The sequence below is a fragment of the Limanda limanda genome, chromosome 6, assembly GCF_963576545.1.
Source record: "Limanda limanda chromosome 6, fLimLim1.1, whole genome shotgun sequence".
Taxonomy (NCBI): domain Eukaryota; kingdom Metazoa; phylum Chordata; class Actinopteri; order Pleuronectiformes; family Pleuronectidae; genus Limanda; species Limanda limanda.
This window is the reverse complement of record NC_083641.1, coordinates 17780064-17799664: the sequence shown is the minus strand read 5'-3', so window position 1 is coordinate 17799664 and position 19601 is coordinate 17780064. Positions and strand designations below refer to the sequence as shown.

Genomic DNA, 19601 nt, shown 5'->3' with positions numbered 1-19601 from the left:
CCATAAATTCAATCAAGCTACATCACATTGCACACGCACGTGAAAAAAATATCAGTGATGTCAAGATACTTACGCGCTTCCTCTGTGCTGATGGTGAGCTCCTTGCTGGCCTCGCTCTTTCCGATGGCGTTGTAGGAGTACATGCGGATGCTGTAGACGGAGGCCGGGTGGAGGTCCACAATGTTGGCCTGATTGTTGGAGGGGGAGATGTTTCGAGTGGCGTGCTTCAGCTCCCAGGTATCTGACAAAGAAGAGGAGAAATATAGACAAGTGTTGTTTTTCATTTATAATTGTCATTTTCCCACTTCAAAAAACACTTTTGATAAATTAAATGATTTGTATTTTCTCAATTTTTCTAAAAATGTTGCTTTGTTTAATTTGATACTGGTGGTAAGCTAACAGAAAAAAGCATCATCAGTTTAGGATTTTATTTCAAGCTGTCAGCTTTACTTATTTTTTGTCTTAAAAACAAGGAATAAACTATTTTTACTCACCTGTCTTGTTTTTATACTCAATATCATAGGAAGTAATGATGCTGTTCCCATCAAATCTCTGTGTCCACCTGAGGTTCATACTGCGATCCTTCACTTCTCGCACCTCCAGCTCTGGAGGGTCAGGGGGCTCTGAGGGTTTAAAAGAGAGGGTGTAAACAAAGGAAGGGAGGCAAGATATTGGAGGGAAAGGTAGCCGCAGAAAAAGAGACAGATTTGGATGGAAAAGAGGGAAGCACAGATTTATGTAGATATAATCAGTATGAAGAGATGACACCCTACATGCATCTGTGCAGGAGTGGTTTACCTTGCACGGTGAGCTGGATAAGGCCTCGTCCTTCTCCGTAAGAGTTGATGGCGTGACAGGAGAAGAAGACTGAATCCTCACGCTCGGCTGGCTTTAGCTGCAGGGAGAAAGGTAGATAGAGAAAATGTCAAAGAGACAAACAGCTCTGACTCGGTGAAGACAAACTATGTGAAGTACAGATTTGTGAATTGGAGGAGTGAGAGTTTTTCCTCCAACATGCCTCTTCTGTATTTAGGTGAATCACCATGCAGTAGTAGGTGAGTCACAAGTAGAGGAATTGTCACCAGTCCACTGGTGCAATTATAATTTTTTGGGGTTTTAAAGTTCACTATTTTGCATACAATTTATGCAATTCTTGCAGATGTATCAGAGAGTGTAGGTTCTTGTGCACCAGTTGGTAACAGGCAGAATTTATAGTCCCAGGGAGGGAGTTACAACATTGAGGAAGCATTATCATTGGGCGCAAAACTAGTAAAAGCCCCAGAGTGCAGGATGAGTCATCAAACAGCACTTCCCCAGTCTTATCTTCCACTCAAAGCTCTTTACAGTACAATCTGCATTCACCTGTTCACATTAATACACCACCTCTATACACAGCACATTTTTTCTATCACACACCATTCATACGCTGATGGTACAGTTTGGGGTTCAGTCTCTAGCCTAAGGACACTTCAGAATGCAGAGTGGAGGAGCAGGGAATCGAACCACCGACACTGGTTAGTTGATGACCAGCTCCAACCCCTGTTCCACAGCCCCCATGAGGCCTTTAAATATATACATTCTTTAAACAGTGGATACGTCAACACCAATACCAGCCAGAAATATTAATGGTTAATGATTAACTACCGGTAAATCATTTAAGAGTCACATGTCCAGTGTTTGTTCCATCTGAAATCTCTACTTTGACATAGACAGACCAGTCAAAACCAGGGCAAAGGTTGCCAAATCCACTGGCGACACCTTGATTCAATGTTGGTCGTCCACTAACCAGAAGGGTGGTGGTTTGATGCCCAGGCTCCTCTAATCCCTGCCTTTATTTGGGCAGGACACCGAACCCCCAAATTGCCCATGACAGCTGTGCCAGCAGTGTGGGATAGAAAAAGTTGTTGCACATACAGTAGATGCACTGTATGAATTAGTAAATCGCAAAACCCACCTCGAGGGCTCATCGCGACTAGAAAACCAGTATGAATAAATACAGACCAAATACTATCACCAAAATCTCAAGGTTGGAACAGCTGCATTACAAACTATTCTCATTTTTAATGTCACAAATCATAACATGGTGTCTTTCAAAATGTCCATAAAACATGGGTTTAATGTTTTCTCCATAACTCTATATTCACACTTGCACACAGAGGGAAGAACAGATGTCCAACAATTGGAAGATCTGACGTGATTGGCCATGATTGGTACCAACCTTTAGCAACACGCCGACTGATGTTAACGGATTCTTTGTAATCGAACCCGTTTTTCTCTGCACCTCAGGCACCCAAAGTACAAAAGTTCACAGCAGAGTGAGCTTTTCACTCTGCGCCTTGACTCAGAACTCCAAACAGACAAAAACGAGAAAACTGACAATCTATCTGTCAGCCGAGTAAGAGTCACAAACCCGCTGCGGTCTGATTTCAACCACTAGATAAGTGTTTCTTACCCTGAGTGTAGACAACACCTCGTCGGTCTTCTCGTTGGGACTGGTGGTAATGGAGTAGCGGGGGTTGCGGTCAGGGTCAATGACAGTGTCGCCTCTCTCCCAGCGGATGATGATAGGCCACTCTCCCCTGGCGGTGCAGTTCAGCTCCTTCACGTGACCCTTCTTCGCCATGGTGGTGTTGGGGTGACTGGTGATCATCGCCGGGACTGGAAGGAGAAAGGAAACGGAGTGTGAGAGGAGGAGAATGGGAGGACACACGGAGGGGAAGTACAGTGACAGTCATCATATTGACGAGAGGGATATTAGATGACAGAGTCCGATGGAAGAGGGAAGGGGGATGGAGGAAAAGAAACGAGTAAGTAGATAATAAGCAGAGTTTAAGTGGAAAGGCAGGATGGAGTGAACGAGCGGAGGAGAGAAGGGAAGGGCGGTTGGTATTTAAAGAGGTGGAGCTCGGAGTGGCCAAGTTCCATTGCAGCAGAGTAATGAAGAGCTATGGTCAATGAGGGAAAGTCAATAAACCTCCTCTCTCATTCTCCAATAGTTAACATTGGGGTCTAGGTGAATGAAGAGGCAGAAACGATACACTCCACCGTTCGTGTACACTCTACACACAACATCGCTCACGCTCTCCGGGCTGCACAGACACACACTCGTCCGCACAAACACACACGCGCGCACACACAGTATCGATCTGAGGAGGGTTCTGCTGTTTTGTTTTCATCACTTATTCATCTCGCCCTCCCTCTTTTCCTCCCTCTCCGCTGAGCGAAACAGACAGAATTGAGGGAAGCAGGGGAGAGGAACGGTTCAATCAATAACACTAACACCAGAAGGAGCGAGAGGAAGAGAGAGGAAGGGGGGGGGGGGGCAACCCTGAGGTAGGAGAACACAGTGAAACTAGTTCATGTTTATATGTGCACCTGGTTATGTGTGTGTCTGCGTTAGCACGAGTCAAAAGGTTCCAGAAATTAAGCTTTGACATCTCTCATCTCTGATATAAAGGATATTGGACTCACGTACTGTCTTAGTTGATGTTCACAGTCACGTGCGTTTGTGTGTGTGTGTGTTTGTGTGTGTGCGTGTACATGTTCACATTGCATCACACAGGGTGTTACTGACAGCAAGGGCAGGATGCAGAGATTGATTGCAGATAATGATTAAGCTCAAAGTGTTTTTGATTGTCTGTAGACAGATCCCAAGAGTCAAAAGATCAATCGCTCCGTTGCTCGCTTTCTCACCGCCTATTGCTTAACGTGCGGACACACACACACACACACACACACACACACACACACACACACACACACACACACACACACAAACACACACATATCACTTACAGTTTTTTCTGCTCTTATGTCCATGTTCACCTTAGCTGCACCAGTTTATCCCTGGGTGTGTACAGTATATGTGTGTGTGTTTATGCCCACAGAGCACAGTGCGAGCTGGCTCATTGGTTCGACGCGGTTTGCGAGCGTGTAAAGATAAATCAGGAGCACTGGAGATTCCTAGGCGGCCTCGCTCGGAATCCTCTGCGCCGTGAAAAATGGTCGCACTCCGATACATTAGCCTTTTTCGAGTTAGTCAACTCACTTTTAACGGTGAGCACCATGCTCTTGCTGATGTCGGAGCCCACCCCGTTGGAGGCCTGGCACAGGTAGAAGCCGCGATCCTCTTCCAGGACGTGTCTGATGAGCAGCGAGCCGTTGGTCATGATCTGGATGCGGCCGGTCAGAGGCACCGGGTGGTACTGCTGCGGGTTCCCGATCCCTGCTGAACATGGAGAGAGACGGCCAACAGGGACAGATGAATATGTTGTAGCAGACGGCAACACTTGAATTTCAAGAGAGACTATTACACATCACAGTATATAAGTGAAGAATGAATGATGGGTTCTGTACCGACGGTTCCTTTGGCATGCTTCCACATGACCTTGGGAGGAGGGTATCCATCAACAGAGCAGTTCAGGATCCCTGCCTTCCCATAGATCCCATCCTGGTTGTTGGGCTGCACCACAAATCGAGGAGGCACTGGAGGAAGAGGAGAAGGTTTATACTCAAATTGTACAGGAGACATATTAAGTTCGTTTTTGGACCCTAAGATATTGAAAGTTAGATTAATACTGTAACATTTTTCAATTGCCTAAAAGGCCTCATGTGCTCTGCTTTCAACTAATATTTAAAATAACCCTTTTACTTTCCCCTTCAACCCATTTCTAAATATCACCTGACCTCTCACACCTGTTCTTTCTTACCAGTGACTGTGAGCTGCCTCTCTGTGCTGACAGTGGCAGCGTCATTGCTGGCGATGCAGGTGTAGTTGCCGTTGTGCTTGAGCGACACCTTGGAGATCTGGAGGGAGCTCATGAACTCCTTGGTGTCGATGGTGATGCCCGAGGAGGCTACGATCTCCTGCCCGTCCTTGCGCCACGTGATGCGAATGGGCATGTCTCCAGACGACACCACGCAGGCGATGTACATCAATTTACCGATGGAAGTCGGAGGAAAGTCAAATGGCTGGATGAGTGGAGGAACTGAGAGAAAGAGAGGTGAAAGAAAGTGAGCGATAGAGGGCAAGATGTGCGGAGAGGAAGGGAGAGTAAATAGAAATGTAGCAGGGGCAAAGAAGAAGAAGTCAGATAAAAGGAGACGAGTAAAACAGATGGAACAGACAGATCAAGTCGAGGAAAGGTATGATGAAAAGGCGAGTGGGGGAGATATTGGCAAGTACAGGCAACAGGGTGAAATAAAGGGTAGATAGAGAGAAAGGCAGAATAAGGCAGAGAGGGAATAGATATAAAGGAAAAGGGATAAAATGAAATCGGGGTTGTATAAATGAGTAGGGTAAGTAAAAGGTGAAGACAGAGATTTGAGGCAGATATGAATAAGTGAAGGATCGAAGAAGAGAGAGAGAAAGTCAGATGTGTGAAGGCACAGGAGAATATGGGTAGACACACAGATTTGAAGATCGGGGGGCATCGAGAGGACATGGGGTGGGAGAGCGAGTGAGGTGGAGTGAGGGAGGGACAGAGGGGGGGGAGACAAAAACACAGTTGGATCTCTTGCACCTGGAAGTCTGACTGGTCAACAACTGGCTCATTAGACTCTCAGACTGCAGGTGATCAGACAACCTGCTTTCCTGAGTCTCTCCTCTCAGCCTGGACCCCCCCCCACTGCTGCAGCCGGGCCAGCCGGCCCACTACCCACCCTGCAGCCGCCTGATGCCCCCCCCCACCAACCCCTCAACTCCACCCCGCCCTGCCCTGCTAAAGCCAGCCCATAATAGCTGCTCTAATTAGAGCCTCATCCACAGGGGGAAGAGCGGCGTTGCCATGGAGACCGACGGAGGTGATGGCGGTGGTTTTGGATGGAGTGCGGGAGGGGGGGGAAGGTGGTGGTGGTGGTGGTGGTGGTGGTGGTGGGGGGGGGGTTACAGCTGAGACATCTGGGGGATTTAATCTGGGCCTCGTTAAAATTCATCTAATTAAATCAGAGACCTGACGAGCACACATTCATACATTCAAGCGCACATACCTGCACCCACACGCCACGGATGTGCACGTACGCACATGTGCATGCAAAGCGCACGTGCACACGCACATGCATGTAGGTGCAGGGATAAGTCTCCACCTAGACCACCAACGACCACAAAAATCCACACACTGGCTAATGTTAAGAAACACACACTCACAACCCGTAGTCACACTCGACGCCATCCTAAAACAAACATGTCATGCTGCACAGAGCCGAGCGAAATAACATACAGACTGACATGCAGAATACACAAACACACACACAAACACACACACACGCACGCAAATCTTATACAATAGCACTCCTGCTCTATGTAATTGCTGAGTGGTTGAGAGAGAACACTAGGCCACTCCGCCCCTTAATCAGGGGTTATTAGAGGCAATGCATACAGCTTTCTTCTTTCCTCTCCCTCTGTTACAATAACATCCTCCTGCTCCAAAGCAGTCGTGCTCACTCTGCATCCCCTTTAACAATGACTTTGTTTCCACTGCCTTTTATGAAACAGTGAAACATTTCATAAAAATTTGAATTCTACATTATTTCATACACAGTGGATTAAGATTATTGCAATATTATACACCAATTTACACACGTTTTTGTACTGTCTTGTGTTGGGCCATTTACGTGACTTTTTGTGGAGGTAAAACAACGAGTAAAAATATGAGAAACTCTGAAACTGACCTTTGACAGTGATATAGACGGTCTGCGTGATGAACAGCTGCGGCTGGATGAGCACACTGCAGACGTAGGCCCCCTCGTCCATCCCCTTCTGAACATCGCTGAGCTTCAGGGTCCCGTTCTCGTACACCACCTGAACAGACATCAGCATTGTTAGATTGAGAAATGCTACACGTTTCCTCTTCTTGATAATTGACATGGCTGTGAATGTTAACTGAGCGGATCCTTATATTAAAACACTGATACAAAAAGAAGCTCCCTTGATTTGCCTTGTGCCTTCATAGCGAAACATGAAATATTGTAATGTATAATATACAATGCAATAAAAGTGACTCACAGGGACGATAGAAGTCAGAGGCCATTACCATTGTGTGTCTGGCAGCAAAACTCTTTATGTGCTTGCTTGAGCATTGGTTTGTATAACTATGAGAGCATATATGTGTTATTGCATAATGTTATGTAAAACTATGTTAACTACATGTTAAATGTTTCATGGAATACAAAAGTATAGGTTTTTCGCATCACTCTGTAAGAAGCAATAAGTGATACAAAACAATGGCCGTGCCATCGTTCAAAAATCACGTCACAGGTGTTTTAGGACACTGGCTAACACTAAACAATAATTAATTCTATGGTAATAATGTTTTTTGATGTATATTTTGTATATTTGTATATATATTAAGTTGTGAAACAGCCTATTTCTTGGGCCTTTTGCCTTTATGTACCGGATAGAAATGAAAAAAAATATGCAACAAAAAGCTGAACCCTGCAGCCTTCGTATGCAGGACGCCCCCAAGTGAGCTGGCGGGTGCCCTATAAGGTCAGAACTATGGGTCTTTAAACAACCCTCTATATACAGGAAAGGAAAAAAAAAGTCAGTGCATATTGTCTTTGAACAGAAGTGTAGAAACCCACCTGTCGATGGTTATCAGGCAGCAGAAGTCCCTCCTTGTACCAGTTGATTGAGTAGTAAGGATACCCAATCACCCGGCAATTTATAAAAGAGTTTCTTCCTGCAACTGCCGTGATGTTCTTCATGGGCCGTATCCTTGGGGGACCTGATGGGAGCGAGGGAGGGAGAGAGACAGAGAGAGAGAGAGAGAGAGACATAGGCAGACGGATGGAGGGATGAAGAGATGGGTTGACCACAGGTAGAGGAAAGGAAAAAAAGAAGATCATTAGTTGTTGGTGTCAGGAGCAGGTCGTGGAATTTTAGGAATATAAGGGAAGGGAGTTGGGAAGGAGGGAAGGGGAAGAAGAGGAAGAAAAAGCATGTAGGTGTAGAGGGAGAGAGAAAGTTTAAAATGTCTGCCTTTAATATTAAAAAGCAGCTTTAATTCTGTATTCTGTCATTCTATTCCAGACACATGTCGGTCTTGAGAAATACAGTTACACAGCAGTTTGTGAAGCTACCTCAGAATAGTATTGTTTTGCTTTGTCCTTTATTTTGCAACACGCACAGTGTTTTGAAATATGCTAAATGAATAAAGTTATTATCATCATTAAAAGACGTGAGCTAATAATAAGCCTCACCAAATGCCTTTAAAAGGTTAAAAGGAAAGAGAAGTGGATGTAAATGCTGTAGATCATGTCTCTGTTTCTCTACAGGTGGTTCATGTTGTTCCTTCTGATAACAGAGTCATAACTAGATGCGGAAACACATTAGTGCCATTGTTTACAGGTCAGATTGGATTAGTGAACTTTATTTAAAGCTACTGGCATTTAAACGGACCTTTAATGTGACCCAGAGCATGAGTAAACCAAAAAGAGAAAAAAAAAACAGTCAGAGGGAAAGTGAGTGTGAAGCAGATGAGAAACCGACACCTAACATAATTCTCTGCATTCCTCTAAAGGCTTTCAGTTGACTGGACAGTTGGACGTTTGCACGCATGGCTAAGCCCATGCATGACATAATTCCATATGCGAATTTGTATTCATGCCAACCAACCGCTTCCCGTCCGTTTTATGGTCAATGTATCCTGCACCTGCCACATTTGCGTTGGGTGCTGCAGGACATGCAGGATCCTCCGGTGCAGAACCCATCGACTTTAACAACGCAATCATGAAACTGTGTGTGTCCATATGTGTGCAATGCAGCTTCTATTCACCGTGGGGCACTGAGCAAACATTATGCATTTTACATGGTTGCGTAGTGTAACTAATGCATTGTTTTTCTTTGTTTGCGTGCGCTCTATAAAACAGTGATGCTGTGAACTCTATTAAGGTCATTCTATGAGATACAGTATAGATAAAATACAGTAAAAACAAACCGTAACTGCCTCAGTGTGTTGGTGTATCATGGGCGACCGAGCAGAGCCTGAAGGCCGTGGGCAGCGAGGCAGGCCGACAGACACACAGACACAAAATGTGTTTAGCATTATTGGAAGACACCAGGAGCTATCACTCAATCGTCCGTCCCTTCTGCTCTGACCTTCTCACCACTGCTCGTCTTGTATATCTCTGTTTTTGTCTCTCCTTTCCAGCCCTCCTACCCCCAACTCTCTCAGCCTCTTTCTCTCTCCTCCCTTTCCCGGCGCGTGCTGAGCTTTGAAGTTGCAGCTCTGACGAGTCAAAGATGTATTATTCAGTGGCGCCGTCGCACAGACGCCAACACAAGCGCCCGCCCAGCGCCAGACACACACGTTCACGCACTCTCGCACAAACACAGCTCCGGCAGACTTGTGACTGTCTGTTCCACTACCTGTGTGTGGCTCAGCGTCTTCGCTGCTGGCCGCTCACTGAATGGGATAAGTTGAGCGCATCACATTTCAGTGAGTGGATGAGCACAGTTGTGTGTGTGCTGCTGCTTTTTCATGTGTGGCCAAGTGTGTGTGCTCATTGACTGTATTTGTGTCAGTTTGTGTTGCATGTTAAACTGAAGATCTCTGGCAATGGGGCTCATTCTCACTCCAATGATCAGTCGGGCATGTCTGCTCAGAGCAGACTCGCATGTCACAACCGCACATCTCACCACAGCACAGAGAACTAAGAGGAGAGGGAGAGAGAGAGAGAGACAGCGATACAGCCCTGTCCATCGGTGTCACTCCTCATCTTTGTCCACAGTGACATCACCAGTCCTGTCACCAGAGTTCCCCCCCCACTCCCCCAGCAGACACTGGCACTCCTCCACTCCTCTCTTTTACATTCCTCTTCTCTCATTTCATCTATTCTCTCTCTTGTCTCCGGCCATCTGTTTTTGTGGCCTCTAAAGTTTCTCCTTTCATTTGTCCCACATCGACTAATCTCCCTTTGTGTCATTTCGACAACCTTTCTCCATATGTGTTGAACTATAGCTTCTTTATTTTAACATTTTCTCTGCCTGCAAACTATGTGTGTTTCCTTGTGGGGATGAATACAGGTAGATACAGTAGGTGGATAAATAGGTGCATGTTTTTTATGTGTTCATGTGTATGTGTGCATTGACACAAGCACATGTACGGAGCTACAGTGAGTCAGAAAACAGAGAAGTAACCCTGAGGAGACTTCAAGAAAGAAAGAGACAGATGACAGGTAGAGGCTGCCGGAGAAACCAAAACACCCACTGCTGCAGATAAACTGTACGTGTAAAGACGGAGACCAAACAGAAAAACTCAAACAAATAAAAGTAAAGATATAAATATGAGAGAGGTAGAGATATAGAAAGGTACAGGATAGGAGATGGGTCAGGAAAGGGGGAGGGGTCAGGCTTTGAGAAGCCTCTGAATGACTGATATTGAAAAGTAGACAGGCACCTCTTACGTTTATGCGCGCTTGGTACTCGGCGCTACCGGCCGAGTTTCGTGCGGCGCACCGATACACTCCTCCATCGCGAATCTGCGGGCTGCTGACGTTGACGTGGCTGACCGTGCTGCCGTCGGAGAGCGTGTACTGGCTGGCCCTGACGCGGGACAGGTCTCGGGCCACGGGCTCGTCGTCCAGGGTCCAGGTGATGGTCGGAGGAGGAGCTCCCTTGGCGGCGCACATCAAGGAGAAGGGTTCACCCGGGACCACCACCCTCTCACTGAAGGAGGCGACAATACGGGGTGTGCCATCTGAGAAGCAAGCAAGAAAAGAGGTGCTTTTAGTGCGTTTGGACTTAAATCAGCATCACGATTGGAAGATGGATTAAAATGAGAAGATGGACCTTATTTGACAAAAGACTAAATCAATATAGAGTCACACTTCCCCTCAGTAAAAGACCAAAGTTGCATGAAGAGTAACACAATATAGCAAATCTCCAATTTGAAGAAGCTTTGACACTTTGGTTTCATTTCATTGATCTGCTTTGAATAATTTTGCATAAGTACAGACATGAAACTAGATGGAACATGGAAATGCAAAGCAGTGGTCAATGTTTCAGTTGTATGTCAATTAAATAAAGTTGACCTTGTTAACATTTTCTTTGCAATATACATGCAAATATGAAGTAGGGGTATTAGATTATTACTTTCCAGCATATTTGGTGAAATATTTAAACATGTTGTCTCCTTTAGAGTAAAGACAACTCTCGATCCCTTCTACTCTTAACCCTGACAGTAGAATAACATCCCAGGACAGTTTTTATCATGACTGTACTCCAGCATGGTGATCCCTTCCTGTGCTCACCTTCCAGCAGGATGATGGAGAAGTCCTGGGCAGTCTGAGTTTTGCGTGTAGCAAAGCACTGGTAAGCTCCCGAGTGTCTCTTTTGTGCAGCGGAAATGAACAATGTCTCATTGTGAGCTCCCTGGATGGAAAAGTGCTGATCGGGTATGACGGGTTCTGTGTTCCGGTACCAGGACACAATGAAGTGGGGGGAACCCTGGACGGCGCAGGAGAGGATGACTGTGCTGCTGATCCCTGTCTTCAGATTCTTGGGGGACAAGGTGACCCTCAGTGGCTCTGGAGAGAGGGAAAAAAGTTATTTTGGAGGGGTAAGATCGTGAATTTGCTGTTTGCTAGCATTGCTTTTGTGGGAGTGTGTGTGTGTGTGTGTGTGTGTGTGTGTGTGTGTGTGTGTGTCTGTGTGCGCGCGCAAGAGAGAGATCAGCAGCGAGGAAAACCGAAGAACGGAAAGGGGAGAAAATGTCAGTGAGCAATAAAGCAGCTGGTGTTGAGTGCTGTAGGCCGCTGAATGTGTGTATGCATGTGTGTGTGAGTGACAGTGCGTGTGCAAGACTTTTTTCACAGGCAATGCATGCATGTGCTGTGTGTGTGTGGACCTTAGTGTCTCCCACCTTGCATGCCCTGTCACAGGAGGTTTACGTCTTGTGCAGGGATGCTCCCTGTGCCCAGTCTGCCCAGCGTCCACTAAGGGTGAATCTGCTTTTTCCACACTACCCTTTAAATTCCCCCTCCTCTCCTCCACCCACCCTTACACGTTTCCCGTCCCCAATGCACTTCCACAAGTTTACCATCTTCTCTTTTTCTGCATACATCTCCTCCATCCATATAAACACAATATTATAAAACACTGTTTTCCTCCCTCCCTCACATCCCCGGCACACACAGCGACAGGCCCCTGCACGACCACTGTTCTGCTCTGTCACTGCAGCGACGCCTCAGTGGGGTATGAGAACACAGCAGGGGAACAAGCCGTCTGTGGAGATCAGGCTCACGCTAGGCATATACCACGGTGGGGTGCGTGGGCGTGTACGGGCAAAGCAGAGATAATTTAAATGTTGTCTCGTTTCATGCCTGTCTGTGACCTGACATCACATTCAGGACTAAAATGATCAGTGAGGCTTTATTGCTGTGTTGTACTGTCTTCTGTGCTTTACCCACCTATGACATTGAGATGACCCGTCACCTCTTTGGAGCCAAAGCTGTTGGTGACCTCACAGATGTAGTTGCCACTGTCCTCCAGCCTCAGGTCTGAGATGGTGAGGCCCGTGATGCGCCGAGTCCAGCGGGAGTCAGCGGGCAGCGGCCGACCATCCTTGAGCCATCGGATGGTGGGGTTGGGGTATCCCGAGGCGACGCAGGGCAGTTCCACAATGTTTCCCACCTGCACCTCACCGGACTGGAAAGTGTCCAGCACTGACGGGGTGGACTCCGTAGGGTCTACACGTCAAACACATCAAAGATATGATTTTTTTTTCTTTAACGGATTTCTTCTGGGACATCTTAAGAGCTACCAAATTATATCTTGTTTCCTTAATTTGTAAGCCAACAGTCTTTCTTGAAACATTCGTATTTACAGTACTGACTCAAGAACTACCAGCAACAAAGCAAATAATGGTATTTCCCAAAATTGTGCACAATTCTTTCAGGAATTAAACATACAACTTTTGTCTTGCTCGTCTATTGAGAAACATAATTGGCAAAGACAAGCAACAAAAACTCATATTCTGATTTGCATTTAGTTGCATGTGCCAGTTATCATGAGCAGAAGTGGTAAACTTGCTACGTACCCATAACAGAGAGCCTGGCTCCATTGCTCTGGCGAGTCTCTCCACTGTACTTGTGCTTTGTGATGCAGCGGTAGGTGGACAGAGCATCTTCCTTCTGCACCTCTGAGATATACATAGCGCCAAATGAGGTCAGGAAGAAACGGTTGCCTGGGAAGGGACAGTAGAGAGGAAGCAGGAAGCAGAGGAGAGAAGAAAATGTTAGTCACCATATTTGGATGACAAATGTGCCAAAGCATTAGCATATTCGGTTTTGTGTTCACGCAAATGTTTTTGCATTGGGCAGGATTCCAGGAAATCACAACTGACTTATGGGTTATGGTTGAATTTGATCCCAGTGGATTTTGTTGTGTCACTACTGTTACTAAATCAGTTCACTCACTCTGTGTCTTTATTTGTGCACAAGTTAAACTGTGTCATCGATTAGAAGACGATTTGTGTTTTTATTTCAAAAGTAAAACAAGAAGTAAACAAACCATACACCAACATCTGCTTATGTAATTCAAACTTTTAGGGAGATTGGCCGTTGAAATGTTCTCCCTCAAAACAAAGCACCAGGTAAATACAATGCTAAGTTCATCCAATACAATGCCTTCATAAGAATCCAAGTAAAAATACAATTAAAAATTACAAAAAGCATTTAATGATTCTTTACAATAACACAAATATACACGACTAGTACATATTTCTAACTATATTCACTATTCAAAATGTTAATAGATACATTTATCCTGAGCTCATCAATATTCTCTGAAATTATTATTTTAATTTCTTTATGTTTGTGATTGGTAAAAAAATAATTCACCAAAGACAAATTGCTGTTAAAAGGGAAGTAAAATATACCCATGTGCTGATTTTAAACTATAGTGGACACAAGGACGTCCGTCACAAGACCCTCTTCACCAAACTTTCAAGAGAAAACTACTGAAGAAAGAAAAAAATGGCGGGCTGCAATTTACATGTCTTTGAATGGCCTGACCGCAGCACTTAGGTGAACACAAGGGAGCTTTTAACACACTCTGTCCCATCCATCTACTGAGATATACACAATGAGGAGAAAGGGAGAAAGAGGAGAAGAGAGTTATTGTAGGTGTTAATAATTGATGTGTCTGTGTGTGTTATGGTAACAGCAGATTAGTGTCATTTTCATTTCACATCAGTGACTGTTTGGTCTGCCTCTGATTTATCTACATGTCAATAGCGAGAGCATGTTTGTGTGAGTGTGTGTGTGTGTGTGAGTGTGAGAGAAAGTGTGTGGTGGTGGGGGGGGTGGAAGAAAAAGAGAGGAGGAGAGTGTATTTCTGTGTTTGATTCTTTCCGCCTCTCTGAGTCTTTTTGTATTCTGTTCCCCCAAAGGGTTATTTCAGACAGAGTGCCCTACAGAGTTTGTAGGAGATTGCAGATTGTCTGCTTATGCGGATGCTATTGCAGGGTGTGTGTGTGTGTGTGTGTGTGTGCGCGCGTGTGTGTGCATGTGTTTGTGTAGGTGTGTGTGAGAGAACATTCTGGCAGTTGTTTGCTACATGATGTTTCAATGTCTTTCTGCAGTGTTGACAACAGAGAGCTTGAATAAAACGCAGGTGCATTGAATAGTTGAACTCCCCCCCCGCCCCACACACACACACTGCACACCTTTGAGCAATAGGTCAGCCACTAGTCACAGCATTACCAGCTTTTAGATTTTTCATGTTCTTCTTAAAAATCATTTATTAATTCATTTTATTTCCTCAGTTCTTTGATTGGCAAATGTATGTTCATTGCTCAATATAAGCGTGTCCCTCCGTATGTAGGCATGTCAAATGTCAATACACGATTCTCTGTGTGTGTGGGATCAATAAACATGTATATATAGGAATGTTTATGTAAGTATGAATAACCAAGCGTATGTGTGTGTGTGTCTCCTGCCACAATGTGAGCAACGACAATCGATGCATTTTATGGCTGCACAGCTCCATCCGAGGGAGATTTATTAAAACAGAGAGGGACTGGGCTGGCCCCTTGCCACCCAAACACACACTCACACACACACTCCAACACACACACACAAACACACTCTAACAAGACGGAGAGGTGAAGTGATGGCTTTACTTCTTCTGTCAGTGAACAGGTTTTCGCCAACCTAAAGAAAATGTGCATGACTCCACAATAAAAGCTTTTGATTTGTCATTCTTTGCCCTGCTTTTCTCAATGAATCGCTTGTTTTATAGATAAATCAATTCATCCATTAAAAAGAGTGAAAAGACCATCATTATTTCCTAACCCTAACATTCGTGAAACACGCTTGTGTCAAAAGCTTTTTGCTGCACCTAATTAAAAACCTATTCACTATTATGGTGTACACCCCTAGCTCTATTTGACTTGATTGATTACCTGACTTTTCAGATTTCAGAGTTTTAGCATTTTGTTTGAGATCTGTGCCTGCGGCTGATATTTTTCGAGAGAGCCTCTGCATTGTATTTGAGGCCACGTGTACCATTTAAGAAGAGAAGCATTATCTGTATGTACTGTATGTGTGAATGAGTGTGTGATTGGGTTTTCAGATTTCTGAATATAGATATCCACAGATGTGAATTTCAGCCCGTGCATCTGCGAAAGTTCACACACACACACACACACACACACACACACACACACACACACACACACACACACACACACACACGTGTGTTTTCATGGGAGTCAGACTGTTGTGCTGAGTGCTAAGCGACACAAGCTGTAATTTCCGAGCCTGCCCTTTTGTTCCAACCTGGGTATTAAGCCTTACAGGATAATATGCACTTGGCGAGTAGAACCCTGTATAACACACTGCTATGCCCTGTCACAACATGCCTGGAGAGAGAAAGACAGACCGGAGGGGGGGCAGAGAAGGGTGGTGGAGGGTAGAGTAAGAAATTCAGGGATGGTTAAGAATGGAGGGAAAGAGAGTGGCGGTTGCAAAGCTGGTTGTAAACGATTGTACTTCATCAATCCACCCAACCTATCTCTCTCTCTCTTGTTCAGAAGGCGACAGCAGATGTTTCCATCGTTATTAACCTGCACATGAACTGTTTTGAATAATCAATTATTGCTTCGTCCATAAAATTTCAGAGATAAACTGTATCACGTCTATCACAGCCTCAGTTTTCAGTTCTTTTAAATAATTTTCATCAATAGCAATTTAATAAAAAGTACAAATATATAAATATATTGCTTATACTTTGTGTCAGCACAGTGAGGAGGAATAACATCATTGATCTACTTCAGATTTGTAAACTGTTTGTGATTCTCTGCTCATAAAGAAGAGTTTAAAACCACAGCCAGGGAGAAATCTGTCTTCAAACTTAAACAAATAATAACATGAGATTTAACATGATAATTATGAATATTGACTGATATGAAAATTTTTATCTTGTTATAACTTTTGGCCATATTGCCCAGCCCTATTTAATAGTCTCTGTTTTATATAAAAGCTGATCTAAACATGAAAGGACCTTGCAAATGCCAAACTTGGAAGCCTAAAATAACAATATATGGCATATCCGATACAATATGTGGCTAAAATACAAACCTATGGAAAGTCTGGAAACTCTTATTAAATTGTTTTTTTCATGTTTGTTCTGATAATAGTTTAATCAATTAATATTCAAAACAATACAATATACATCGAAATATATGTATATATATATATAAATATTAATTAATAAAATCCATCCATTCTTTCTTCCCTTCACTGACCTGACTTCAACATCCTACAACCCTTCACCTCCCCTCCTTTTGCCTCACTGATGCTCTTTCTACTTGATATTTAATTTCCAGTCAGTACCTGGTCTCCTGCTGTCGGTGGAGATGTGACACACCTAAAACAGCAGAGAGGGAGCAGGCAGCGATAGAGAGGAAGGCAGTGGAGGAGAGGACGGGGCTGACCCCACAGGGAGGAGGACGGCAGATGGAGATTGATGGAGGGAGAGATAGGGAGATAAAGAGAAACATGCCGTTGGGAGTGACAGAGGAGGGAGTGAGAGGGATGAGGGCCCTGCAGGCCTGAGAGCCACACATGTGTAAAAACAATTCCTCTACGTCTTTCTCCATCTCCCTTTCTCTCCCTCTCTCTTTCTCCCCTTGCAAGCCTCTCCTTGTGGGAGAGGAGATCAATTCTCGTCTAGTCTGCCTACGCCTCCAGGAGTTTGTTGTTGTTGTTGAGTGTGTGTATGTATGTGCTTCTGTGTCTTGATTTTTTTTTTCTTTTTGGCTGTGGGAGGCAGGACAAGAATTTTTGAGGTCTATCCCAAACCCCAGGGAGGCGCACAATCGCTTCACTTCCTCCTTATTTCCCGACCCTTTCCAATATCTTTTCTTTTGCTCCTTTTTTTCTGAGTGTGACATCTACTCCCCATCCCGATCTCTCTTCCTCCAGTCTCCTCTCTGCCCTCTACCTCTTTCTATATCCGTCTTTTCTCCTCCTATGTCTGTGCTCCTCTTCCGTCTCATACAGGGGGGTCTGTAAGTAATGGAATCAGTTCAGCTGATCAGCCTAAGGCAGGAAGTCAAGCCAAGTGCAGAGTGAAGCTGCTGCTGGATCTGTGTGTGTGTGTGTGTGCGTGTGTGTGTGTGTGTGTGTGTGTGTGTGTGTGTGTGTGTGTGTGTGTGTGTGTGTGTGTGTGTGTGTGTGTGTGTGCCAAAAATCCCACAGACAGACACATACATGCAAATAACGAGACAGAGAGACAGGAAGGGGGTGAGGGGAGGTGGAGGAGCCACAATGAAAAAAGGATTAGGGAGCCCTGGAGCATCACTTGTCTTCCCCAAAGTTCCTCCAGAGAGAGGACACCCCTCTTCTTTGAAAAAAGGTGGGAGCGACGGAGGGGAAGGGGAGAAGAGATGGAGAAGGAGGAAGAGGAGGAGGAAAAAATTGAGGCAGCAGATGCCATTTTCCAAAAAATGATCAGTAACACCAGAGATCATTAAGAGGAAAGAAAAAAAAATGATAAAGTTAATGTAGAAATGCTGGGGCCACTGGGGAGGCTGCATGGGAGGAGAAGATGAACAGATCAGACGGGGAAGAAAGACAAAAGAGAGTAACTAATAAAAGATATACATATTTTGAGATGCTTGCGAGGCCGCGAAGAAAAAGGAAAGAGACAGAAATAGATAAAACGCAGAGTGAAAGCGAGGAAAGTAGCGAATCGGAGAGGAACAGAGCGAGAGAGGAAATGGCGTAGGTAAGGGGGTTTGTTCTTGGTGCTGCCATGCAAATGAAGGCGGCGCTGCAGCAATGCTAACTAACAGCAATTCACACTGTTGGACTCATCACTTATTAATGCTCTACAGCTCCCCCCCCCTCCCTCTTTCTCTCTCTCCCTCTCTTTCCCCTCTTCCCTGCTCTAGCCAAGATCTCTCTTTTTTCGTTCGCTCTCTCGCTCGCTGTTGCTAGGGCCCGTGCACTCACGTGACAGCAGCTGGGTAGGGGGCGCTGCGGTGGCACACGCGGCGGCACGCGCGAGTGTGCGTTTCATGTGTGCTACGCGTTCACGTGCGTACGCTTTGGTGCGTGCTGCAGAGTACCCTTCATTAGAGGTAAAAAACAGAATCAGCCATTTAAATGATGGCGATGGAGATCAGAGGAGAGAAACTGCTGAATGGATGTGTAATTGCTACACAGGCCTGGGCGACAGGCCACGGAGGAGCTCAACACATCTCTCTGTGCATAATGTCACTTTATTTTTCACTCGCCAGTTTAACAAAAACAGATGCTGACTACTGTCATGACCATTATTGTCAATGTTTGCCTTTCACATTTTAAGGCTAAATGGACCAAGGGCTCAGCAAAATACAAACCAGACAGCGCCCAAATGGATTTCTCACAAATGTATGCACGCACACACTCGCAATCTACACATTCTTACTCCCACTGTCTCACAATCTACTTTTGCAGTGTGCACTCAACAACTTGAGTGTTTGTGTATTTGTGTGTGTGTGTGTTGGTGCAGAGCCATGTGATGTCACAGCAATGTGCAGACAGTAGCATACACCTACACTTCCTTTATTTTTTATTCCGATTCAACTTAACATTTCTGCCTTTCTCCACTTTGTCGTTCTTTTCTCCTTCCTCCCTTATATCATTACAATGTAAATTCTACGGATTAAGATCTGTCACATACTTCAGTTATCCCACATTCTGCAGTGGAAATGAAAGCACCGTCAACACTGCAGTGACAAAAGTGAAACAAAAATCCTCATTAATTTCCCACAGGTTTAACATTATTAAACCACCATTAAACCCCTGTAGTCCCAAGGGCCAATGAAACTTAGGGATGTAGATTTGACTCACTAGAATTATTTTATTAATTTGCAACATGCAACAAACCCCATGCAACTAAATGTTTTAAATCTGGCAGCATAGGGGTGTAACAGCATGAAAGGGCAAGGCTTTTTATTGTTTCACTTGTTTGTAATGGACAAATGAAGCAAGCTGTGGTCCAGTACAAATAATATTTGTACTGGCAGTTTGTGTCAACAACCGAGAAATCGTCTATGCATGGCACCCTTTATTTATCACATTATTAATGCAGACAAAAGCAGAGTCTGGAA

General features: G+C 44.8%; 1 protein-coding gene across 5 annotated transcripts in view; it reads right to left on the bottom strand.

Annotated features, from left to right (window-relative positions):
• Window positions 1–19601, bottom strand: part of dscaml1 (Down syndrome cell adhesion molecule like 1) — a 93455-nt gene that overhangs the window by 21122 nt on the left and 52732 nt on the right. For 4 of the 5 annotated variants that reach the window (XM_061073263.1, XM_061073261.1, XM_061073262.1 and 1 more), the window contains exons 4-16: window positions 13038–13184; window positions 12409–12687; window positions 11251–11526; window positions 10398–10697; window positions 7582–7724; window positions 6670–6799; window positions 4710–4988; window positions 4357–4485; window positions 4049–4225; window positions 2453–2658; window positions 799–895; window positions 495–623; window positions 74–241 (exon numbers count right to left, since the gene is read on the bottom strand). In XM_061073263.1, the coding sequence (XP_060929246.1) occupies window positions 74–241; window positions 495–623; window positions 799–895; window positions 2453–2658; window positions 4049–4225; window positions 4357–4485; window positions 4710–4988; window positions 6670–6799; window positions 7582–7724; window positions 10398–10697; window positions 11251–11526; window positions 12409–12687; window positions 13038–13184 (2460 nt within the window). Of the gene's footprint in view, window positions 1–73; window positions 242–494; window positions 624–798; window positions 896–2452; window positions 2659–4048; window positions 4229–4356; window positions 4486–4709; window positions 4989–6669; window positions 6800–7581; window positions 7725–10397; window positions 10698–11250; window positions 11527–12408; window positions 12688–13037; window positions 13185–19601 lie in introns of all 5 variants that reach the window. The other variant, XM_061073259.1, reaches the window with a different exon arrangement.